The sequence below is a fragment of the Penicillium robsamsonii genome, assembly GCF_028829455.1.
Source record: "Penicillium robsamsonii strain IBT 29466 chromosome Unknown utg000001l_segment0_segment0, whole genome shotgun sequence".
Taxonomy (NCBI): domain Eukaryota; kingdom Fungi; phylum Ascomycota; class Eurotiomycetes; order Eurotiales; family Aspergillaceae; genus Penicillium; species Penicillium robsamsonii.
The window spans coordinates 3,888,256-3,912,035 of record NW_026643219.1 but is presented as its reverse complement, the minus strand read 5'-3'; the positions used below and the strand labels follow the sequence as shown (position 1 = coordinate 3,912,035).

At 49.9% G+C, this 23,780-nt stretch overlaps 4 protein-coding genes across 4 annotated transcripts; 1 reads left to right on the top strand and 3 right to left on the bottom strand.

Annotated features, from left to right (window-relative positions):
* Nucleotides 1–381: 381 nt before the first annotated feature.
* Nucleotides 382–6,123, bottom strand: chsE (chitin synthase class Va; the record flags this gene model as incomplete). The annotated part of the gene is made up of 4 exons (XM_057225819.1): nucleotides 382–432; nucleotides 485–5,712; nucleotides 5,763–5,951; nucleotides 6,014–6,123. 4 exons carry the CDS (start codon nucleotides 6,121–6,123, stop codon nucleotides 401–403), a joined length of 5,559 nt encoding a protein of 1,852 aa, XP_057089835.1. The 3' UTR covers nucleotides 382–400.
* Nucleotides 6,124–7,816: 1,693 nt separating this feature from the next.
* On the top strand, nucleotides 7,817–13,276 carry csmB (putative chitin synthase; the record flags this gene model as incomplete). Its single annotated transcript, XM_057225818.1, has 4 exons — nucleotides 7,817–8,112; nucleotides 8,164–11,748; nucleotides 11,813–13,119; nucleotides 13,179–13,276. 4 exons carry the CDS (start codon nucleotides 7,817–7,819, stop codon nucleotides 13,274–13,276), a joined length of 5,286 nt encoding a protein of 1,761 aa, XP_057089834.1.
* A 529-nt stretch (nucleotides 13,277–13,805) lies between these two features.
* Nucleotides 13,806–15,965, bottom strand: N7447_001541 (glycoside hydrolase family 2 protein; the record flags this gene model as incomplete). Its single annotated transcript, XM_057225817.1, has 3 exons — nucleotides 13,806–13,989; nucleotides 14,063–14,479; nucleotides 14,563–15,965. 3 exons carry the CDS (start codon nucleotides 15,963–15,965, stop codon nucleotides 13,806–13,808), a joined length of 2,004 nt encoding a protein of 667 aa, XP_057089833.1.
* A 605-nt stretch (nucleotides 15,966–16,570) lies between these two features.
* Nucleotides 16,571–19,889, bottom strand: N7447_001540 (KH domain protein; the record flags this gene model as incomplete). The annotated part of the gene is made up of 6 exons (XM_057225816.1): nucleotides 16,571–17,632; nucleotides 17,691–18,055; nucleotides 18,108–18,432; nucleotides 18,488–18,949; nucleotides 19,002–19,283; nucleotides 19,371–19,889. The coding sequence occupies 6 exons, from the start codon at nucleotides 19,887–19,889 to the stop codon at nucleotides 16,571–16,573; spliced, it is 3,015 nt and encodes a 1,004-aa protein (XP_057089832.1).
* Between the last annotated feature and the right edge of the window lie 3,891 nt (nucleotides 19,890–23,780).

Here is a 23,780-nt window from a genome sequence, read left to right as displayed (position 1 = left end):
TAGGCATCGGGCTATACCCAAGGCAGTTATATAATTTGCAGGACCATTATTAAGCGCCATGGCTGCAATCTAACACTTAGCTAGCCAAGGAAACCTACAGAGTACGATGGATCAAAAGTTGTTCACATGGATCACAAGCCAAACGCCAGAGACAACCTCTGGGAATTATCGATTTCGATGCAGATATGTAATTTTATGAGGGCGAAATGTTCAAAATCAAGGGCCGAAAAGAAATCGCTGCGCAAAGCTCTCATCCATGCATAAGTTCGCTTGTAAAAAGAAGAAAAATCAAGACATAGGTGAAAAACAAAATTAATAACACATGTTGGTCGAATACCGTATGTCCGTCCACACCTTAGGACCAAATATAGAAAGCGGAACGGTGTAACGGATAAATTGTTCAAAGAACTCCCGATAGAATGGCTTCGGTGGCTGCATATCTGTTAGCTGTGTCCATTAAAATATCGAATAAATGGTGACTTACCAGAATTGATGTATGGCCGCTTGGCGTCCAGGTTGACATCGAACCGCCTTTCAAGCTCCTGCTTGACGGTCTTCTTCGAGACCTTCATCAAGTCTGCAGTCGCCAAAATCTTGCGGATCTCTTCGAGAATCTCATCGTCAGAGGGTAGATGGCCGAGGTCTTCCATGCCAAAGTTGCTCATCATTTCAGACGGGGCGACCGAGTAGCGAGTGCCACCACCTCCAAGAGGTAAGTCGAGTTGTGAGACCGGGCGCGAGCCAGTATGGTACCCATACTCTGACTGCGGGAAGGGAGGAAGTCTGGTGCCGTAGGAGTGCGCGGAGAATTCAGATCGGTCGTCGCGCGAAGTCTGGGATTCCCACAGCTCTGCTTGGTAGTCTTCCCAAATTTTCTTGGGAATGGAGTCGGGGTCGAATTTGCCCTCGTCAGAAATGACAACCTTGCGACCTTTCTCTCCGGTGATAACACGCGTATTACCCCAGGAGAAGTCATCCATATGCCAGAAGGAGTAGAGTGGCAAAGCAAGGGAGAAAATGGGAATGGCCAGGAGGTAGATCAGCATCCAGCCAATCATTTCCCACTTGCGTCTGACGAGGAAGATCAAGGCCTGTAGACCGTAGATGACACCAAGAAGAATAAAAGAGGTGATGGGGAGCACATCTGGCTCACTCACACACCACCAGATAAGGTAAGCGATATAGGCAACTGTGACTGGCTGAATGACGGTCATGAGCAGGTCGATGAGCACAATAAAACGCATACTGAAACAGCAGAAACCACACAGCTGTTGCAGCGGAATCAACTCCATCAAGTTGTGAACTGTAGAATTGATCCATCGGCGACGCTGGGAAAGGAAGACAGTAAAGCTTTCCGGTGCAACTGTCCAGGCATGACATCTGAAGATGTACTTTGTCTTGAACTTCGGGTGATGCTTGATAAGCAGTGTCGTCAGGTAGCGATCTTCACCAAGGTGCAGCAGATTCTTCATGTGGAGGGTATCGACACGGATTTCGGAGTAGGCGTCAACCACAGCCTTACTGACAAAGAGAGGCGTTCCGTTCTCTGCTGTGCGGATACGATACATGGTGAAACAACCGGGCAAGCAGGTGACAGATCCAAACAAACTTTCAAAGGCCTTGGTCAAGTTGTGAGAGATGTAGTATTCATAAACTTGAATCATTGTCACAATGGAAGTCTTGGCGTTAGACAAAGACGTCTCTCCGCAGCAGCCGATGAGACGCGTATCAGAGAGGAATGCCGAAACAAAACGTGTGGCAGCATCGGGTGCTACCACGGTATCAGCGTCGACCTGTAGAATATACTCGTAGAATTGCGGGTTGACGCCAATAATGTTCCGGATGTGATGATGCATCTCAAGCTCCATAGGGCTCATGGGCAGGTTGTAATGAACACGGTTGAGGAAGCGCATAAGAACCATCTGGGAATCACGTTTTCCGCGGTTACCAGGGCGGGACACTTCAGAAGGTTTGCCAACTTTGACAACGACCAGGAAAGGAACGATGTGGCCCTGGACTTCGTATAGACCAGAATAAAGCTTTGCCATGTTATGCTGCTTCATACCCTCGCCCAGACTCTCAAAGCTGAGTGGTTCAGGATCCACAGATTCAGGGACACCCAAAATGTCAAGGACGATGCGGGGAGTCGGACGATCGTTGCCCTGACCTATAATCATACCATCACAGATGACGAGTAGTAGTTTGCGCTTGTCGTCATAGCGCATGCGAGCCATAGAGTCCATAGCACGACGCAATGACTCTTCGTCTTCGGTATACACCGGAACTTGGCAAATGATAAACTTATCCAAATTCTCCGGAAGGCTCTTTTTTCCAAATTGCAACGCAGCTAAAAACTTGAAGCCAATAATGGAGACAAGCATGATCGAAATTGCGAGAATGAAGTATCGCGCAAACTGACAGCGAACTGAGTCTCGAGTGTCGACCTTACCAATGAAGAACAGGTTGTCAAGGCAAAGCTGCATTCGGGACCTGAGTGCGTTGTCAAGATTTAAGTCCTCCCAATATTTGGTCACATCATCTCCGGGCTTTCCCTGGAAGATATCGACAAGCAGAGGGCTCATATAATCAGTCTCAACATTGCCGGTGGCGTTCTTCCCAGCTGGCCGGCGAGGTACTCGTGGTCCAGCAATGTAATAGGTCATATCATAGATTTTGCCGTGGATACTTGCAACTTTCCTGTTGTCCTCAGTCGCCAGCTTCTTCATTGCCTTTGAAGTATAACCAACGTAGCCCTTCTTGTAATTCGAGCGCATCATGACCATTTGCTCATAGAACCAATCAGCTCGGGAGTCGTTGGTCCAATAGCGGAAATCGTGGTACTTGGCATTGACATCAAAGGTGGAGCTGGAGGCTGTAGTCGCGGAATCATTCAGGTTTGATCGATAGTCTAATGGTACGCTGGGATCCACTCTTCCAGTCGTACCCTGACACAAAGCCGAGACTTGAACGGGGAAAAGATTGGTAGCATCAGTGCCCGCATAGGCCTTAAGTGACTTCTGGGGAACGATATCAGGGAAGTGGGATGGCATGAAATTTCCGAGGTTAAAGACCACGCCTCGAATGGCAACATAAGACTCTTCTGAACCTTTACCGTTCTTGCCGCTGAGCTCTGCCATGTTGTAGATATCCTGGGTTGGACAAACCACTCCAGGGAAACCGACAATCATGAAAACTGCTACAGCACAGGCGAACCAAATGATCATGTTGATGGCGAGCTTTTCACGCCACGCAATGCGCACGTCCTTGCGTTTCATTCGCCCAATAAACCGGATCACAAAATCTGGGATAAAGAATGTAAGGAGATAGACCAGGAACATCCAACGACGACGACCGGCAGATGTCGGAGCCTCATCGACCTCCTCCATCTTCTTTTCGTTGTTTTTCTCAAGCATTTGCTCTTTCGTGTCAAGATTTTTGAACATATCGCCAGAGTTGAAGGCGGAACCTCCAGCATCAGAGCGTCCATCCAGTTCACGGCTACCAAAGTAGCCTTGTTTAGGGTCATCTCCATAAATAAAAGCACCTGGAGACTGGTCGGTGGGGTTGAGAAGTCGTAGTTTGGCGTCCGGGTTTCCACCAGCGGACTGGAAGCCGTCGTTTTCATCAGCACCAGTATTTCCATAGGATGGCACCACCCGCTCGCCAACTTTAGCGATATCTGCCCAGCATCGTTCGCTCAAGAAAACACCGGTGCTACCGACACGGGCTTCATTACCAGGCCATCGCTTTTCGTCGAGAACAACCTCGGATTTCTCGCGGTCGCTTCCCACCACAACATTCCCGATGTCAGCCAGACCAAGGAACTCTCCGAACGGAAGGAAAACACTGTAATCGGCGTTCCGCAGCCGCGAGCTGATCTCGGCGATACCGAATGTTTGGACCTGCATCCGTACACACTTGCTGTCGAACTGGTTGGCAATGCGACGATCATTGGGCTTGAGACAGATGACGAAATAAGGATTGAGGTTCGAGGAACTCAAGGATTTGTTTACAATTTCCAGGCCAGAAAGGAACTGGCCGGCAGCTCCCTGGGCCGGGCCGGAAGGCATTCCACTCTTCCTCCCGCTAGCTCGCTTGGATCCTGCAATTTGGCTTTCGTGTTCATCACCTTCCTCACTTTCGGGGTGGGCACTTGGGGCGGCAAAACGGGACGGAGGTCCAGTCTTGCGTCTAGCCATGCTAGGCATCCGCAGAGGCTTTGAGCTCACCTGAGCCTGCATGATGGCAGTCTTTTCTTGTGGGTGGGATACGGTCTGCAGAGCTTCCTGGTGGAACAATTCACGCACAAAGTCACTCCGGGTGGAGCGCATCAGGTTCATCAAATCTCCCGAGATGACTTCTCCATTCTCCTCAAGCAGGCCGGTGGTGGAGTAGTCCACCTCGCCGGCGAAATGCTTGACGGTGAACGCACTCCGGGTCTGGGACATATACCCACCCGACTCACTGGTACCACCAACAGAGATGGCGGGGTTCTTGTTCTCGAAGCGCTTTCGCACGCTGTCCAGGAATTGTGCATCGGATCTTCCACGCCGAGTTTGGTCATCCAAAATGCTCAACAGACCGTTGCCATGTTTCAGTAGACCACGCACGGTATCCGTGTTATCGAAATAGCTTGTCGCAGCCACTGTGATCTCCTCGCGGTCCAAGATGTCTGCTTTGTGGTCGAAGAATGACTGAAGACAGTAGTTGTAGAGCGATTCGGTTGCGGCGTTGCTGAGGAGCTGGTCAAGGGTAGACCCTGTGGAAGGGGCTTGAGCAAAACCGGGGAAATCAACAATGGAGATGGTGTTGGCGACACTGTCCTCGGCTGCACAGAGCCTTTGGTTCACGCTTTCAATGACGTATGTCACTAACAGAGAATATATAGTACGTGCAAACGCATCGGCATTCTCTCGTGCTCCCTTCGGATCAAGCATGACCGTCACCCGCTCGCGGTGGATCGTCTTTGTCCGGTAACCAAGACTGTTTTCCAGAGCTTCAACACTGAGACCCAAAAACGCGGCGACATTGTCAAGGACATCCTTGTTCTTTACCATAGTTACAAGCTCACCACCCTCGTGAGAATAGCCGCCACTTTCTTCTGCGCCAGTGGTGGTAGACTGACCCGTGGCGAATTCGAGTTGCCCAATGTGAAGGATACTGGCCAGGATCTGGCAGATCTCGGCGATTTCGCCCCGGGAAAATTCCAACTTCCGCAGGGCGGTCTTGAAATGCTGGAAGCCCTCGGCGTCATTGATTCCAACTTTGAGCTGGGTTGGATGACCAAGATAGCGCCAGCGTTTGTGGCTGACAGTTCCTCCGGACAGCCTGCTACCAGATTGAATATGGATACTATTCTCAAATCCCAGGTGTGACTTTTCTGCCGCACTTGTTCCAGACAGCAAATAGTACAACACATGGAAGCTTCGCTCTCCCGTGGGCACCGAAGAGATACGGCTACGCTCCAATCGGTAGTCAATGATCTTACCACCGATCAGGGTGGGGTTCACGGAGGATGATCCATCGTATTGAAGCTCGAGGAATAGACCCGCTTTTGAAGCGGTAGGTGTAGTGACGGATTTGGTAGTTGTAAGAGTGTCAAAGACAAAGGCGGCATATGAGAGTTTAGAGGAGAGCGGGGTTGATGAAAAGGATAAGAATGAAGACAGCAAGTGCGATCGGATGGTGGTCTTTCCAGATCCGCTCTCTCCTCTTTAATCGAATGTTAGACATGTCTTATAGAGAGGTTTGATTCAGCTTACAGGAATACAACGGCTTGGTTCTCAGCGCGCGCACCGAGACGAGTGAAAGCTCGGCGCGCGAGATCCTCGGCTTCGCCTGCAGCACTTCCCTCTTTTCCACCATCAGGTCCTTTGGTCGCTGATGAATATGTATTCAGAGAAATGAGGGCCTGAGACGACAGATGAGCAGTCGGTAATCCCACATGAAAGCTGAGTCACAGGTTAGCTATGACCGAGATTGTACTCCTGAACGATATCGGGGATTTTCATACCGACTAGCAAGATGGGCCGTGAGATGTGTATCAGACTGAAGGTGGGCGGGCAATGAGGGGAGTGAGGACTGAGCGTGTGCTGGGCCACTCCCAGAGAAGGTATTGACCATATTTTGGTCCCCTCAGTCGAGATCTGAGAATGTGAACGAGTGTATGAGGGGCAATCCGGACGTCAAATATCGGGGCAAGTGGCTTGAGAAGCCTCGCAGTGACGGAATGAACGAGCAAGAGTAGGAATGTGTAGACTTGGCGGAATAAAGACCCCTAGCAACAGATCGAGATCGCACACATCCGGGGGGGGGGGGGGGGGGGGGGGGGAAGATTCGAAGTTGAACTGCAAATGGCGAGAGTAGGTGAACGAGAGACACGAAATCGCAGCAGAAGCAAAAGCAGAAATTAGAAACCCAGAATGGAAGATCACAAAGGGAAAAAAAGCAACAAATCGATAAGAGGTCGGGGGTGGATGTGTATTGTGCAATACTCAAATTACTAGTTCGGTCGCTAAGAATAGGTGAACCTCGGCCATAGGAGGATTAGGGGATTTAGGGGAGTGTATTAATTCGGTTCGGCTTTATTGGATGTGTCTCGGGTTGAATCCACCATAGCTGATAGTACCATATATTTACCGGACAAAGTGCAAAATCAAGAGAGCATTTTGAACGATATTAAGGGACAACCTAGCAGAAAAAAAAAATCATAACAATCAGAAAGAAGAACCGGTTTTTTTTTTTTTTTTTTTTTTTTTTTCTAATTTTGATACAGTCTCATGTTAACAGATATCTCCACTCTAGCTGTTACCAGAGGTACATCTTTGTGCTCCGTACTACATACTTGTACATCAGGTTGGAACACGTCAACTCTGGATATTTTCGTCAATATTGACCTCCTTGCAATGGACCTGCATATCAAAAACTCTGACAATATGTCATGGACGAAAGTCTGAAACTAGGCGCACTGGTCTCTCTCGGCCTAAGAAAGAGTGGCCCGACATTCTCACTATCAATAATAAGCCAGTAAACAGGCTAGTAGAGGTGGCACGGTGGATATCAAGTCTCCGATCATATGTGTGGCGAAACTGGTCATCTGTTAGAGAAAAATAAGTGTGAGACATCCCAAATATAGTGCATACCGAAATAACTATTAATACATTAAATACATATACCAAAATAAAATACTTCCTCCGATCATTCTACGGGGTTCTGGGACCCTGTTTATCTGATGCATTTTCATTGGTTGGAACTTATCAAGTAGAAACCCATCAGGGTGAAAGAGCAACAAACATCTTATTCCAAACTTACAGGAAAACCCGTCTCTTTGAATGCAAATACGTTGGAATAAACCATTGAAATGTCATGTCAGCATTTGAAATGAGACAGAAACTCGAATCGTATTGTTTTGCTCTTCATTTAACACCAAAAATAAAAGTGTCAAAAGCTTAAGTGCTGTACTGCACAGTTCAGACGATCGTCAGGATCGACGGTATTTTTCCATACCCCGTAATTTTCAACTCCATCGATTCTTTCTCCCCCACGCCGAACTTCTTCTCAGCTGTTTTGTCTTCCTCCTCATCTATTCAGGAGTTTCGTCTCCAGTCGCTCGCTCGGTCCAAATCCTTGATCGTTCAACCGGGACCTAATCTACAACCAAATCTCCTACAACCTCCACAAATCAACTCTCACTGTACATTTAGCGAGACAACCAATACCCCAAAAAAAAGAGTACCCTCATGCGGTTGTGATAACGAACAGGCCGGACATCGCATCTCGCCGTTAACATTGTTGACCCTCAGACCTCACTTTCGTCATGTCGAACCGTTATTCGGTTTTCTCCACGCAGTCCGCAGGTGTCTCCGCCGGACCCAGACCACAACATGGAACTCAGGTCTCAACAACAACGTTATTGAATGCTCTCCATTCTTTTTATACTGCGGGTCAACCATATCAGCTAGATTCCGCAACAAGTTTGGTTGTGAATACATGGGTGACCGCAGCAACCACCCTACCCGACGGGCGAACTGGCGCCACTGTCGACCGTGACCTGGCTATCAGAGCTTGGGAACATGCTCGACGCCGGGCCGAGGATGGCTGTGTTGTTCTAGGGTATGTTAAAATTGCATTGACCTGAAGACCATGAAGGCTAACACAAAATAGCGCGCTCCATCAATCCACGCCCTCGTTGCTAGAACCGTTTATCGCGGCGATCCCGGTGGAAACACCCGAGGTAGCTCTGATCGCGCTCTCCGCTCTACGACCCTTCCTCACTGCCGTCACCTCGTTCAACCCATCCTACTCTCTTCATTCGTCTTTGGCCGCCACTTACACCTTATCTTTGCAAGGATCTGTTGTTGGCCTCTCTTTGGCCTTGTCCACCTCCGGGATCAACGTGCGCAAGGGTCTTCTAGAAATCCAGCCCGAAACCGGCTACCGTGCATTTGACGCCTTCTACTATCTCCTCACCTCTTCATCTACAGCTGCGGAGCGTGAATTTTTGGACTTGAAAGACCCCGCTGCGTATACCTTGCTCAACCGATCAAACACATATGATCCTCCACCCTATCTACCCACAGCCGACGATGCCGCTGCAGCAGAAGACTTCCGTGCTTCCTTGAAAGCCATTGGCATCAAAGGTGCTTCTCAGCGAGGTTTGCTATCAGTCCTTGCTGGTCTCCTTAAGCTCGGCAATGCAGTCGGGTTCGAGGTGGACCAGGAAGAGCTAGAAGAGGTCTGTGAGGATGCTGGAGGTCTTCTGGGAATTGATCCAGAAATTCTTCTTCATAAATGCTCCACTGATGAGCGGGAAGTGCTGATCGCTGGGATATATGAGGCGCTGGTCGATTGGGTCATCAGCAAAGCAAACGAGGTCATTGCAGCTGACATTCAGGTTGCATTGGAAAACGTTTCCAGCAATGGGGGTGCAGCACAATGGTCAAACGACGACACAGTCAATCTGACTGTAATCGATATTCCACGACCGGCTCTCGGTAAAGCAATCATGATGAGAGGCATCTTCGATGATAGTCTCGGTCTCAACGCTGAAATGAAGGATGATGGAATTCCTCTCCCTCCCATTGGAGCTTCTGTCATTAGTGAGATGAACTCCGCGGTGACCCAAGTCGAACCAGACCTCAATATCACCACAGGTCTTGCCGGACGAGAACGCGAACACGATCTCGACAAGCGGCAGGGGGTATTGGAGAAGGTTGGCGTTGAACTTGAGATTGACGCTTTTCTGCGACGCATTCTATTCCCCGTTGATACCGAAGGTATCTCCGTGGGAAAACGCGGCCGATTCGATCTTCCCATTACTCTCAACAGTAGCCGTGTCTGGTATCACCTCTCTCTCCATCCGACTGATGACATGCCCGAGCAGCTCGCGTCATCGGCACCCACCGCGTGGTCTGCCGGTGCAGTCTCCCGCCAGTTACGAGACTGGCGACTCCCGGAATGGGCCAACCGCCGTTTGAAGCAACTCGATTTCACTGCCGATTTCGACGTGGAAGAGTTTGTCGGTCGGTATGCACGACTCGGTTGCGCCGAAGGCCAGGATGGTGTTGAGAACTGGATCATCGAGAGAGGATGGAGCAATGGCGATGCGGTCGTCGGTGAAGAGCGCGTATGGATGCGCGAGGGGGCATGGTGGGAAGCGGAGAGTATGCTGGATCTCAAGCCAGAAGAAACCCATGTGAATCCCTTCATGTACGGCCCTGCGTTGTACGAGGCTGGCTTCACCCCAGAAGGCACTGCCATTCATGAAAATTCCAATCTTCTTGGTATGCCACCTAGCGGGGCCATGGCCCCGAGTGTGATGGGCGGTGCGAAGTCCATTGCCCCCAGTGCGCCATTCACCAACGCTGCCAATGCCGGTGACTACGGCCTGGGCCGGAAAGGTGATGACAAGAAAGGTGACATCGCATACTACGACGAATATGGCCGATACATCGGCGAATTCGATCCTGAGTTTGGTGATCCCAAGCACATTGAGAAGAAAACTATCACCTGGAGCCGTCGACTCTGGGCTGGTTTCGTCTGGGCGATGACCTTCTGGATTCCTTCCTTCGTACTTCGATATGTTGGCCGCATGAAGCGCCCAGATGTCCGCCTAGCCTGGCGAGAAAAGGTCGTCCTTGTATGTTTGATTCTACTGTTCAACGGAATTGTCTGCTTCTATATCATCGCCTTCGGTGATCTTCTCTGTCCCAACAAGAATAAAGTCTGGAATGAGAAGGAGGTCGGTTGGCACACGGATGATAATAACTTCTTTGTCGGCATTCACGGCCGTGTTTACGACATCAGCAAGTTCTGGCGCACGCAACACAGTGACATGAATGGATATGACACAAACACGGACAACATGCGCCCATTTGGAGGACAGATTCTAGACGACTACTTCCCTCCCCCTCTTAACCGGTATTGTGCCCCATTTGTTCAGTCTGATACGATTACCCTGAGGCACAACAAGACAGACGCTATTGAATATCCTACGGCCGAGCACAAATCAGGGAACCAGTCAACAGTCCCCGACTCGGCACTCCACAAGGCCACCTGGTATGAAAATAAATTCTTGCCAAAGATCGGTACATACTACAAGGGCGACCTGGTTTGGACAAGGGATACCGTCAAGAAGCAGGCCGACGCGGATTCTCGCTACTGGGTTATCAAGGACCAAAAGGTGTACGACTTGACGGACTACTTTCATACATTGAAAGAGATGAACAATCTCGAACAATACAAATGGTTACCGACATCTGTGACTACTCTCTTCAAGAACAACATGGGCGAGGATGTCACCGACAAATGGCAGGATACAGTGGACTTCAGGGATGCCCAAACATGTCTCGACTTTGTCTTCTACAAGGGCAAAGTTGATTTCCGCGACAGTGCACGATGCACAGTCAACAACTGGATCCTGCTCACCTTCACCATTCTCATCTGCGCTGTCATCCTAATCAAATTCCTGGCAGCTCTGCAGCTGGGGTCCAAACGTCGGCCCACGCCTCAGGACAAATTCGTCATCTGCATGGTTCCCGCATACACCGAGGGCGAGAACGATCTCCGGAAAGGTCTGGATTCTCTGACTGCCTTGCAGTACGACAACAAGAGAAAGCTGATCTTTGTCATCTGTGATGGTATGATTGTTGGTGGCGGAAATGACCGCCCCACCCCTAAGATCGTTCTGGACATTCTCGGAGTTGATCCTAAGATGGACCCTCCGGCACTGCCATGCAAATCCCTCGGTCAAGGAAGTGAGCAGCTGAACTACGGCAAGGTTTACTCTGGACTCTATGAGTATGAAGGCAATGTCGTGCCTTACATTGTGGTCGTCAAGGTTGGCAAGGAATCCGAGCAGCGCAAGTCCAAACCTGGCAATCGTGGCAAGCGAGACACGCAGGTCCTTCTTATGCAATTCTTGAATCGTGTCCATCACCGCTCTCCTATGTCACCCCTTGAACTCGAGATGTTCCACCAAATCAACAACGTCATCGGTGTGGATCCAGAGCTATATGAGTACTGTCTCATGGTCGATGCAGATACCACTGTCAGGGAGGATTCTCTGAATCGTTTGGTCGCCGCGTGTGCAGCAGATGCCAAGATCGCTGGTATTTGCGGCGAGACTAGTCTTCAGAACGAGGAACGTAGTTGGTGGACGATGATTCAGGTTTACGAATACTACATCTCGCATCACCTGGCTAAGGCATTTGAGTCGCTCTTTGGCAGTGTTACCTGCCTTCCTGGATGGTGAGTCCACACATGGGTTTTTTTTTCTCTCACAAGTAAGCTATTACTAACTAACAATGCTTAGTTTCACCATGTACCGCCTTCGAACTGCAGACAAAGGACGTCCTCTGATCATCTCAGACAAAGTCATTCACGATTACGCTGACAATGATGTTGATACCCTCCACAAGAAGAATCTCCTCTCTCTTGGTGAGGATCGGTACCTGACAACCATCATGACCAAACACTTCCCGTCGATGTCATACAAGTTTATTCCTGATGCCTATGCAAGCACAGCCGCCCCTGAGACCTGGAGTGTCCTCATGTCGCAGAGACGTCGCTGGATCAACTCCACAATCCACAACCTGGTTGAACTGGCAGCTCTGGATGATCTGTGCGGTTTCTGCTGTTTCAGTATGCGTTTCGTCGTTCTTGTCGATCTGGTGGGAACTCTCATCCTTCCTGCGACCTGCGTATATCTCACCTACCTGATCTACCTAGTTGCTAGCAAAACGGGTCCCTTCCCTATGATCTCGATTATCATGTTGGCTGGTGTATATGGTCTGCAAGCGATCATCTTCATTGTCAAACGGCAGTGGCAACACATTGGATGGATGATCATCTACCTTCTTGCGTACCCGATCTACAACTTCATCCTGCCGCTGTATGCCTTCTGGAAACAGGACGATTTCGGATGGGGTACCACCCGTGTCGTCATTGGCGAGAAGGGCGACAAGCGAGTCATCGCGGTGGAAGATGAGCCCTTCGAACCCCGCAGCATCCCACTCCAGCGCTGGGATGACTATGCTATGGCCAATAACCTCCCAGGCCGCCGCGGCGACCTCGCCGCCAGCCAGGAGAAGGTATACGCTACCGGCCGGTACGACGACATGGCTATGGAGATGGATGACCTGCACTCGCAGTACTCATCCGTCAAGCCAGCCTCCACCATTCTAACCGGATTCCCGGGCCACGGCCGCCACCAACCTTACATGCCCCCACAGTCGCCCGCACCCTTCGTCGGCGGCAACATCCCCGGCAACCGCAACTCGCACATGTCAAACTTCTCCCGCTACACGGATATGCCCCAGATGAGCGCTCACATGGGTGGCCACTCTGCTCAGGCTTCCCGGCACATGTCCATGGGTGGCCTTAGCGCCTACCAGGACAACCAGATGGCCTCGAGCAGACACAGCCTCGGCATGATGCAGAGCAGCGATAACCTTCTCGGCAATACTGGCTCTCGCAGCCCCCTGCCTCAGTACCCCTCTCGACCCGCCAGCACCGCCTTTGATTTCCGTGCTGGCAGTGGGCCCGATGAGCTTGCCATCACCGAGGCAATCCGCAGCTGCCTGGCCGAAGTTGATCTAGATACTGTCACCAAAAAGCAGGGTATGTTCCTAACTCAATTTCAACTGCAACCATGTATTTCGCTAACCTTTGCTCAATAGTCCGCGTTCTCGTCGAACAACGCCTGCAAGCCTCGCTCACGGGCGACAAGCGAGCCTTCCTGGACCGACAAATCGACCAGGAATTGGCTAACATGTGATATTTTTTTTTCTTGTAATATGCATTCTGCATCCCGCATCCTCGCCATCTAGTACATTTATTTCTATTTTTTTGATATGGGGTCTCGGCATCTCTGGAGTTTTTGAGGTTTGGGGTTTTCTTTTTCGAGCACAGCATCCAGCGTCTTGAACTTTGAGCTATTTCGCTCTTAGTCTTCACTTAATGGGATTTATTCATCTAGCGCCCAGTGACAATAATATATGTTATGACGATGTTGAATTCAGCCCTTGTGTGATTGATAAATTTTGTATCGTAGAACCGCGGACTTATTTTGACCAGATCTTGCTTTGTCCGAGTGCCTGGGTATCCACAGAGCGCTACACCTTCATCTCTCAACCTAAAAGTAGATAAACGCGATAACCTATGCTATATATTCCGTGTGGAGATGTAAACAGTTAAGTGCTCAGAATTATAGATTAGAATTACCCGTCATGTCCGGCGGGCGACTATGGTCTTGAAGGTATCATGTCACTGAACATCCATCAAATCCACAATGGCCATCCTTGAACCTAACGATGCACAACATGCTTATACTGATCCAGTAGCTTCCTAAAACCCTTTGAGTGATGAGACGTGAGATTATGGTAATAATGATCCTTCGCAGCATCCATAATTGCCTTCACCTTCTCTGCAGGAACCTTCTCTTTGCGATCGTAGGTGTACAAGCCATTCACCTCTTGCTCAATATCACATCTAGATCAGAAAAATCCCCATATTAGCAAAAGCCCCAGATCCCAATGCCAAACACAAGAACGATGCAACATACAACTGAGTCCAAACAAGGCCGCAAATATGTCCCGGCTTCACAACCGCCATTACCAGCTTCTCAAACCGCACCAAGAAGTCTGTCGGGTCGCTTGCAGTTGTATACCCCCAGTCCCGCTCTCCGGCAGCAGCAGAGTCCTTAGGCGGTGCGATATTGACACCACCGAACTCAGTACAAATCACCGGTGCACCAGGCACATGTTGGGCACCTTTGTCGACGATCAGGGAGCCGGGATGTCCAGAGTAGATTGGTTTGGTGAAGATCTCGTGTCCACCTTTCGGTTCGAGGATCCCTGACAGGCTGGCGCATGCTGCACCCAGCTCGGCTGAGTCGCTGTAGTCGTGGAAGGTTGTTAGGTCTGTTTTGACATGCTCCCAGCCGCAGTTGTCATTGATTGGCCTGCTGGAATCGAGATTCCTGTGTTTTTGTGTTAGCTGGTTCATTCACTTCTTCTTCTTGGCAGCGTGAGCGCATTGGAAATGGCACTGGGTGCGCCATACTTGGTTAAGTAGTACAAAGCTCGAACATGATTGCGCTGCTCGATATTGTCCTTCAAGGCAGATACACCCCACGACTCATTAAGTGGTGTCCAAGTAACCACCGATGGGTGGTTGATATCCCTCTTCACGGCTTCGGTCCACTCACTAGTAAACCGCTCCATGTAGTTGGCGTCGAACTCGTAGGCATTTGCCATCTCGCCCCAGACGAGGAAGCCCATCCGGTCCGCCCAGTAGTAGAAGCGTGGATCTTCGACTTTCTGGTGCTTGCGACATCCATTGAACCCGAGTTTCTGCGCCAGCTCGATGTCCGTCTTTAAGGCCTCTGAAGAAGGAGGTGTCATGCCCGTTTCGGGCCAATAGCCCTGATCCAGGAATAGCATCTGGAAATACGGCTTTCCGTTCAGCCGGAATGTTCCATCGCCGGTTTGCCAGGATAGACTGCGCATGCCAGTCGTAGTCTGGACTTCATCAACAACCCCGCCGGTCTCATCAAACAGCCGAAGCGTAATATCATAGAGAACAGGATGCTCCGGGGCCCAGAGCGCGACACCCCGACCCCAGACTCCATCAACGCCAAACAGCTCCTGGTTCTTCGCCTTCAACTTCGCCACGGCAGTTTCAGGAACCTTCATACTCAAATCAAGCGCAACAAAGTTTTTATCCCGCGAAATCTCACCGTTCACCTTCGTAATACTCAATCCTCCAAGCGATACCTCAACCTCAACCGTCGCCGCACTTCCAGCCCGACGTCCGGCAACATGAACCTTCGCATGCAACTGGCCATTGTCAATATCATCAGAACGAAGCACCGTCCCTCCACTCCCACATAGCAGCCGCATGGTCGGAACGCTCTCCAACCAAACCGAGAGCCAGATACCACCGGTGGGTGTGTAGAAGATACTCTCCGGAACAGGACCCCAGAACTGCTTACCACGCGGCTGGGTCAAGTCATAAGGCGAGTCTCTAACGCGGAGGGTGAGACGAGCTTCCGTAGCACCGTCGGCCAGGGCATCCGAAATATCTATATCGAATGGCACATGTCCGCCACGGTGTCCGCCGACAAGAACACCGTCCACCCAGACAGAACACTCGTAATCAACGGCGCCGAAGCGGAGGAGGAGTCTGTTCCCTTTCTGCTTTTCATCGGCTGTGCGGATGTCTGTGATGTGTCGCTCGTACCACATTACTTCGTGCGCTTCGATAAGGTTCACCCCCGAGGCCAAGGTTTGGAAGGCATATGGAACTGTTATCTGGTGGGAGGGTTTTCCATCTAGGCTAGTTTTCTGCCATTTCGAGCTCAGGCCTTCGTCTTTGTCGTCGAATGTGAAGGTCCAGGGGCCGTCTAGGGTGTTCCAGTTTAGAGGGGTACGTTGGAAGTCCGGACGGGGGTAGGATGCTGTCATTCTGAGTGTGAGAGTCTTGCTGTGTGATTCAATGGTAGTTTTACGGTCTCTTGGGGGTTTGAAGAGGATTGGGGAAGAGAGTAGCGGTGTCGACCCCGCGTCTAACGTCACTGACCGCGGGGTGCATACCGACACTCGGAGCTATGAGGTACAAGGGTTCGGGATATCTCTCTCACTAGTATTGAAAACAACTTAGGTTGGAGAATATCTAATGGCAGAATCTCGTTGATGATTGGGGATATCAAAAGAGTAAAAACATCGACATAAAAACCCAACTTATCGGAGAACTCCTCTGAAGTCGATGCCAGTTGGTATCAATTCAGACTATCCAATCCCATCCTTCCCTCCGAATGCGCACGAAATAAATAACTAAAAGACAAAAAGAGGCAGGATATGGTCAAAGACTCCCTGCTCTATCGCAGATCTCGGATATCTCGTTTTCTTTTCTGACGCCTTCATTGCTTGCGTTCCGTGGTATCAATCAACAAGAAGCCCAACAAAAAAGACCGAAAAACACGCTGGGAATGAGAATAAAAGCAGGAAAACAAGACAAAAACAACTCAACCAAAAAAAAGGGTATACTGCTGCAAATGGATATTTTGGTTTTAACGCGGTGGCCCAATTGGGGCCGGGTATCCAGAAGTAGAATTGGAAGTACTAGGACGACCACTATCAAAAGAGGTACGCGGGTCATGCTTTGGGGTCATGTCACCCGGCGCGGTGCCGAAGGGAAACTTGGTGTCAAAGCGTGTGGGCCAGCCATTGCTGGTACTGCTCTTGTGGCTGTGCGAGCTCCCCAGGACGGGCAAGTCGTCTTCGGGGAGGTTCACGCCCGAGTCGTTCCATGGGTTGCGGTAGCCGCTGTCGCGCGACTCCATGGAGACGAGTGAGGCCTTGGAGGCGTTGCTCGAGGCATGTTTAAAGAAGGATCCCGGCGAGGCGGAGTGATTCTTGCGGCCGATGAACGAGGAGAAGGACGAGATGCTTCCGGGCTTGCGCAGGCGTTCGAATATCGAGCCTCGTTCGCTGCTCTCGTCGGAGAAGTTCGGCCGGGTGGGCGAGTCAGTCGAAAGGGGCGCTGGGGCATGCTGCAGTAGTTTCGAGTCGAAGAAGGGCAAGGATTCTTCGAATGAATCGGATTTAGGGCGCGGGATTGCACCCTTGACGGTGTTCGCATCAAGTCCATGCGCAACCAGGCGGGAAATCAGGAAGTCAATTGCGTCCTTCAATCCGCCGGCATTGTTGCGCGTGTATCCGAGGACCACACGGTCCTCGGGCCCAGGAGTCGGAGACGAGGTGCCTTCCTCGTGGGTAGTAGGCAGATCGGTACCGACATCCACGCTGATATCGACCTCGTACTGCTCCTTGAGCTTGGTCCGAACATCGGCAAGGAAATCGGAGCATTTGAAGTACTCCTGGAGTTCGGCCGAGCTCTGGAAGTGCAACTCGTGGCTCTCTGGCACCATGCCAAGCAATGCGTCGACCGCTTGGGGGACCTGATACTCAGGGCCGGAGATGGTGACAACGTCACTAGCAAGTTCAGTGCTTGGGAACTCGATCTTGCAGTTCCATTTCTTCTCCAGCTCCTCGATCTCAGTCATGCGGGCCAATAGCTCACGATGGTATAGGCGGTTGATGACAACTCTCTCGGCCACGTATTCGGCATCCTGCAAAATTGTAAGCTGCTATTATGAGACCAAAGCTGTGGGCAACGTAAGCACTTACGACTTTCTCGACCATGTCCATAATCTCCTGCTTGACAAGGTCCAGACTCTGAGCGTTGCGAGCAGGGGTCCGACAGATCACGTTGTCAACCTTGATATCGTCATCCTCCTTGCCCATGCCGCCGCGGTCCATAGCATTGGAGAACTTCACAAAGACAGAATACTTCTTCATGATGCGCTGGATATGCTGTCCACCGATTCCGATGATCCGCTTGTGGTATTGGTCAGGCACATGGAACGAGATGGATGCAGGCATCTCCTGCTCGACCAAGTCCAGGCCATTTTTGGTCGACTCATACTGGTTGCCACACACGTCGATATAGAAGTTATACTCGTTGAAACCATCGAAGATAATCTGGACATTGCCTGCGTGCGAGTCAGTATCTCGTGTCAAAGGTGGATCTTTGGTATAACTCACTCTGCCCCATGATCTTGTTGATCTTTCCGTTCTTCTTGCCACTGACAAACTCCTTGTGCTCGTTAGCTAGCTCAATCTTCACCCGCATCTGGTATTGGCTTCGCATCACGAAAGGGATCTGGTTGATGACTGTCATGGCAGCCTTGACTGCATCATCGGAACCGTTGATTGTGAAGGTCAGATTGTCAAAGCTGACCTCCGCTTCCGAGTTGGTGCAGATATCTGATAGCATGGAGCGAATGTCGGCAGTTGAGGGAGCACGGAGACCACCTTGGGCGGGGTCGGGCATGATGATCCACCATGAAGCACTATAGAATTGACCAGCCTGTGCATTCGAAGATTAGCAGATTATTCCGTCAAAATGCCACAGAGCGACGTACCAGAGCCATGATTTCCCGAACTGTACGCTCAACGTGCAACACCTCGGTTCCTTGAATCCGAACAAGGCCGCGTTGGCTACCCAGTTGCGGGAAAAGAACATAAGACCCGTTCATTTCCATCACCTTCCGGACCTTATCCAAACGATCGAGTAAGATGTTGTCGATCTTGCTCGAGCTGACCACCACATCCTTGACAAAAATCTTTACTCCCATCACCAATTCTCGCAGCTTCTGCTTGGCACGAGCAATCTGTTCCGGCGTCTCGCCGGTAATATAAACCTCATCCTCGCTTCGACGGTTCGCACCGGGGGGTATATAGCCAAAAATCTGGGGGAAAGGCGGAGGGAAGTAGATGGCGGTGCCTGTCGCAGCTTCGATGAGCTTGATGTTCTTGCGGGTACGACCACAGACCAAGGTGTGCATAGTTGAGTCGAGTTTGATGGCATCCACATGGCGTTTGAGCTGGTCTCCGGTTAGTTTGCCGGCCTTAGGACACACGCACACAAAGACGTACTATTTGGTCAATCATGATCAAAACCCGGGTTTTGGCATGTTCCGAGCTCTCCAGATCGCCGTAAATGGCAACCCGGAAACGCTGGTCCAAGCCATTATCCGACGCGTAGCCATAAGACGAAACTACCGCACTATCCGCATCATGGAGCTTGGGGGTCAGCAGGAAAATGTCAGCCCCGGTGTAGGCGGCCAAAGTGTCGAGGTGCTCCAGGACACTAGCTCTAATTCCTTTCGGTGATCCATCTATAATCAGATGCATATCCACGTCGACGGTCGCACATCGCTGGTGAAAGGTCCGGTGTTAGCAAGGGATGTCTGTGGACCTGAAAATCCTGCTGGTGCCGGAACCCAAAAAAATTCGTCCACGTACCAACATGATCGGGGTCTCGTTCAAGATCTTCGCCCGCATCTTCCGCGCCATCTCTCCATCACCTGTGACACAGACGTTCGTCACCAAGCCGTTCGGCCGGCGTTGTAGCGCTGGCACAGCCTTAGCCTCGGAGGTCGTGAGCGTAGCTTCCACCCGTCCTCCTTTCTCCTCCGTGATCTTCCGACATAATCTCTGCAAGCCCTCGACATTGTTTGTGTGGACGGGAAGTTGATGCACCGATGTGCCCTCTAGTGTGCCTTCCGGAAAAGTCCAGCGCTGGAGAGCGCCAGGACTGGCGTGGAGCACATCCTCGACATCTGGGCCGGCTAGGGTGGATGAGAACGGGACGTTGAAGGACAGATTAACTGTAGGATCGATACTAGTCGGCGGTGTCATGGGCGGCGCACCGTGTGGTCGGCGAAAAGCCATGTCGGTGTGAGGTCTGGACATCCCGAAAGTCGGCGTCATTCGTTCCCAACCATGACGGGCTTGGCCCGTGAAGTTGGATATCTTGTGCATGACTAGGTAGAGAAATCTCTAACCCCTTGAGCGAGTCGAGGGGATAGAGAAAGAGTGAAATTGGGTTGGGGGGTGGGAAGGAATCAGGCCGTTCTCGACAGGGATGGGAATGACCAGTGTGGGCGTTTCGACCCGGGAATGGTGGAAACGAAGATCGATGGGGCCAACCAACGCAAATCTTCAATAGAAGAAAAGCGAAATAAGTTCCAAGTAAATATCAAAGATGTATATCTCAATAGAAAGATAAATAAAAATTGAAAAAGAAAGGAAAACAAACCAAGGGGAAAAAATAAGAAAATAAGTCAGTCCTTTGCGGGTCTTCTAGGTCTTCTACTTGATTTTGCAGTTTTGATTTATATTCCTTTTTAGTTGACACCTTATATTGTATGAAGCAGAGATCTGGCTATTAAAAGGGATTTCAAAGGTCGTAAGGTCCAAGGTCCCTTAATATCTTTTTCTCGAATCCACATTGCCCTTCAAGAATGCAGGATCTTGAATGTCCATTCGCAAGGGTCTTCTTGGCAAATAGAATCTGTCTAATATTGGATTGTGAGTACCCAATACAGATATCCCAGCCCATATAAGCTACCTAGCAACCTTGGAAATATCCTAGTAAACTACGTATCCCCGAATTTGTTGAGTTGGAAACCCTTGTCTCATACCCTACCTCATCACGTGTATATGTGAAAGTGATGAAATGCAGTGGAGTGACCATTCTGCGCCTCTCTCCAAGGCTGTGTGGATTCACTTGGCTTTAGTGCCGCTCCAGGCACTTCGGGATCCGATTCATTCCGTACCGTACCTAGCATACACGGGTCGATCATTTCATAGGCTCCGGGATAGAGAACCCTGTATGCCGCCGTATCTCAGCCCATTGGCCTAGAAGCGGTGATAGGACGCCCATCACTGCGACCGGCTGGGCCGGGCGTTTGGAAAACTGAGGGGTCAAGCCTGTGGAGGCCAAAGTTGAATCATAATGCGGTTAAGCTGGATTCTGATTTCTGATCGCTGACATGTCTAGACTCCACCGGGGGACAACCTGTCGTGCTTCCGATACACAGCAGTGTCCTGTGATGCAGTACCCTGTGATTGTATATATGCACAGACGATATTCATATGCAATAGACTGGGGAACTGGGAAATTGCCCTGTCCAGGTGGGATAACTTCCCCTCAAATAGTCGACGTCATCTTCTCGTATAGGCGGTAGTGGGTCACTTCTTCAGCTCAAGGACTCGACAGTTCCGACTGGACCGTTGGTTTTGAAAATCAGACTGCAGGGGCTCCCAGTTTCAAAGTGAAAGGGGACTCATCACATCCTGTTATAGCTTGTAGAGCTTCAAGGTTTCATGCAATGGAATCTGAGTGAAACCATCAATTGCTGTGTAAAATATATAAAGTTTGAATTGTTTTTTTTTCTCGGACTCTTCTCGGCCAAAGAAAGCTGGAAATCCAAAACTTAGGACGGCAGAATGGGTCATCCACTTGACCCCATGTAGGATATATAACGACAACGGCGAAATGTGATAGAGGGTATAATATGGGAAGAATTATGATCAGTACAAGCCTTTTCAACTCCACGGAGTAACTCCATGGGCCACTTAGGCGGATCGACCGCTACAGGTCGTCGATCATTACTATTCTCCCGCAGAACCATGCACTCCATAATCACTTCGGTAAACGGTTGACAACTATCGCTAATAGCGGTTAGTTTATAAAACAACCGCGTATCAAGCGTCATAGTGTCTAGACGGATCTTGCTAATGTGGTATGAAGCACTAGCCTACGTTGCATACCGCTCACTAAAATACGCTGATCTAACACCGGCTATTAATAGCGACAACTTCCGTCAATTCCAACCTGAAATCCACGAAACCTCCTAATAAGGGTAACTGCATAAGAGGAAAGCGCTGCCAATTGCCCCACAAATCTTCCAACCTGCTATAGCGTAAAATGTACGAAGTCAAGCCGCTTTTTATAATCGCTCAACCTGTGGGTAAAGGGAACTATATCAGTTGCCTCGGGAACACCTAGATTGTACTAATGGCAAATCTTAGTTCTAGGGTATTTTGTATACTGTGTACTATTGATGAACGAAACACCAGCCGCTCATGGATTCATGAATTTGATTATTTGATCCTCGAGGCGTTCACTCAGCGTCAGCGCCAGTGGAACAGCGGGTTCTCCGAATCATGGCTAATCGTGCCTAAGTCTACAGCATATCTAAAGGTACTAAGAGTGTTACTAAGCTCTGGTCTTTGAGGTCGTAAGTCAATGCATTTTCGAAATCCCAAGTTTTACATGGAAAAGGCTTTTGCACAAAGTATGCTTTTGTTTGCGTCTTTTTCTACCTTCTACCTATACAACTGAGAAGGGGAAGAAAATATCTAAATATCTAAAAGACATCTATGTTATAAACAGAATCTAAGTCTACTAAGAAAACCCCAAAAAGACTACTAAAAAAAGACATCAGAAGGCAGTATACGCGGCCGTCTACTTTTGTTAAGTGTTCAATAGATATAATATTGATACTATCTGCATCACCATATTGAACCCAAGATAGCAGGCCATGCTCGAGCCTGTCAAGGCACCTAGATCAGGCAATCACGGAGAATCTTATTGGAATAATAACACTGTAGGATGGAATTTCTAGCTGCAAAATTGTGTATGGCCACCACTATTGTTTTGTGACGCAGTAATGCTTAAACTGCATCGCAACAATCACTAATAATATTTGATCATTAGCATGGGTCCATCCTGCCACTTGCTATTATGCGAGAACTATATGAACTCTCTGATATAAGTATGACTTTTCAGTATTTTGTGTCAAAATAAATTCTTGTAGTTGGCGTGATAGAAAATAGCCGCGATGGTGCTGTGTGTTGTGTATAACCCGTTCGTGATGGGCAAACAAAGCGAGAGCTTTCCAAGGCCTACCGACTGTTTGCTTTCTCTGTTTACCTGTAACCCATCTTGTCTTACAAGTTACCTTCCCTGGACCACTCTGCGTCTTCTCTTGTCAACTAACCATCTCCCTATCCCGGGATACATAGGCAAGGTCGGTCGGGTATCTGGGTTTGAAGTTGAAATTGCCAGAAAACACGGTTTTAACGACAGTGACCCACGCTTATGTGCGTAATTCCGTGTTGTCGGAGGTTCTTATGCGTGTTGCAGATTGGATTAGTCGGGTGAAGAACGCACTCTGTCGATTCCGAACTGCTCACTTAGACCGGGATTCTCGCGCGTACATTGTACCAGAGCAGAGCTCGTCCAATAATCCGATGGGCAAGGAAATTTTGCTCTTAAAGACTAACATAAAGGTATTTCTCATTCGAGAACCATACAATCTGCTTATGAACCACGCTCACCATTATCATAGTCGGGACGATTACCCGCTGCTTCGACAATCCGAGCCCTATATTCCCGTTTCCGGTTGGGTACCGACATGACCTCTCCTTGATCGAAGGAGAAGCTCTACCTGGAGTGGTGAGCCCTCCTAGGTGTCCAATCATCTCCGCATGGGCCCCGTATGAAAAAGTCCTTGCGGGAGTCCCGCTATATACTGTGGCCCTCAATGCCCAAACATAAAACTGGAGAGTGGTAGAAGAGACGAAGGTAACGCCCGCAGTGCCGAAGTGAGTATATTTGGGATCACGAAGCGAGTGACCAGGCTGTGGCGATGTTATGGCGATCTAAGTATGACGTGGATAGCGTGGGAGGAAGGGACAGATTGGTTGTAGCACGGTGTGCGGTAAGGGGAGCTTCGCACAAGCCAAATGGGATGCGTCAGGTCTGTGACTGGTATTCATTCTTTTCCGGATAAAACGGCTAAGTCTTTCTTGCTGGAAAGGGCGGTGGGAAGTGAGGACAGTTTCGCTTTTCTCAGTTGCTAG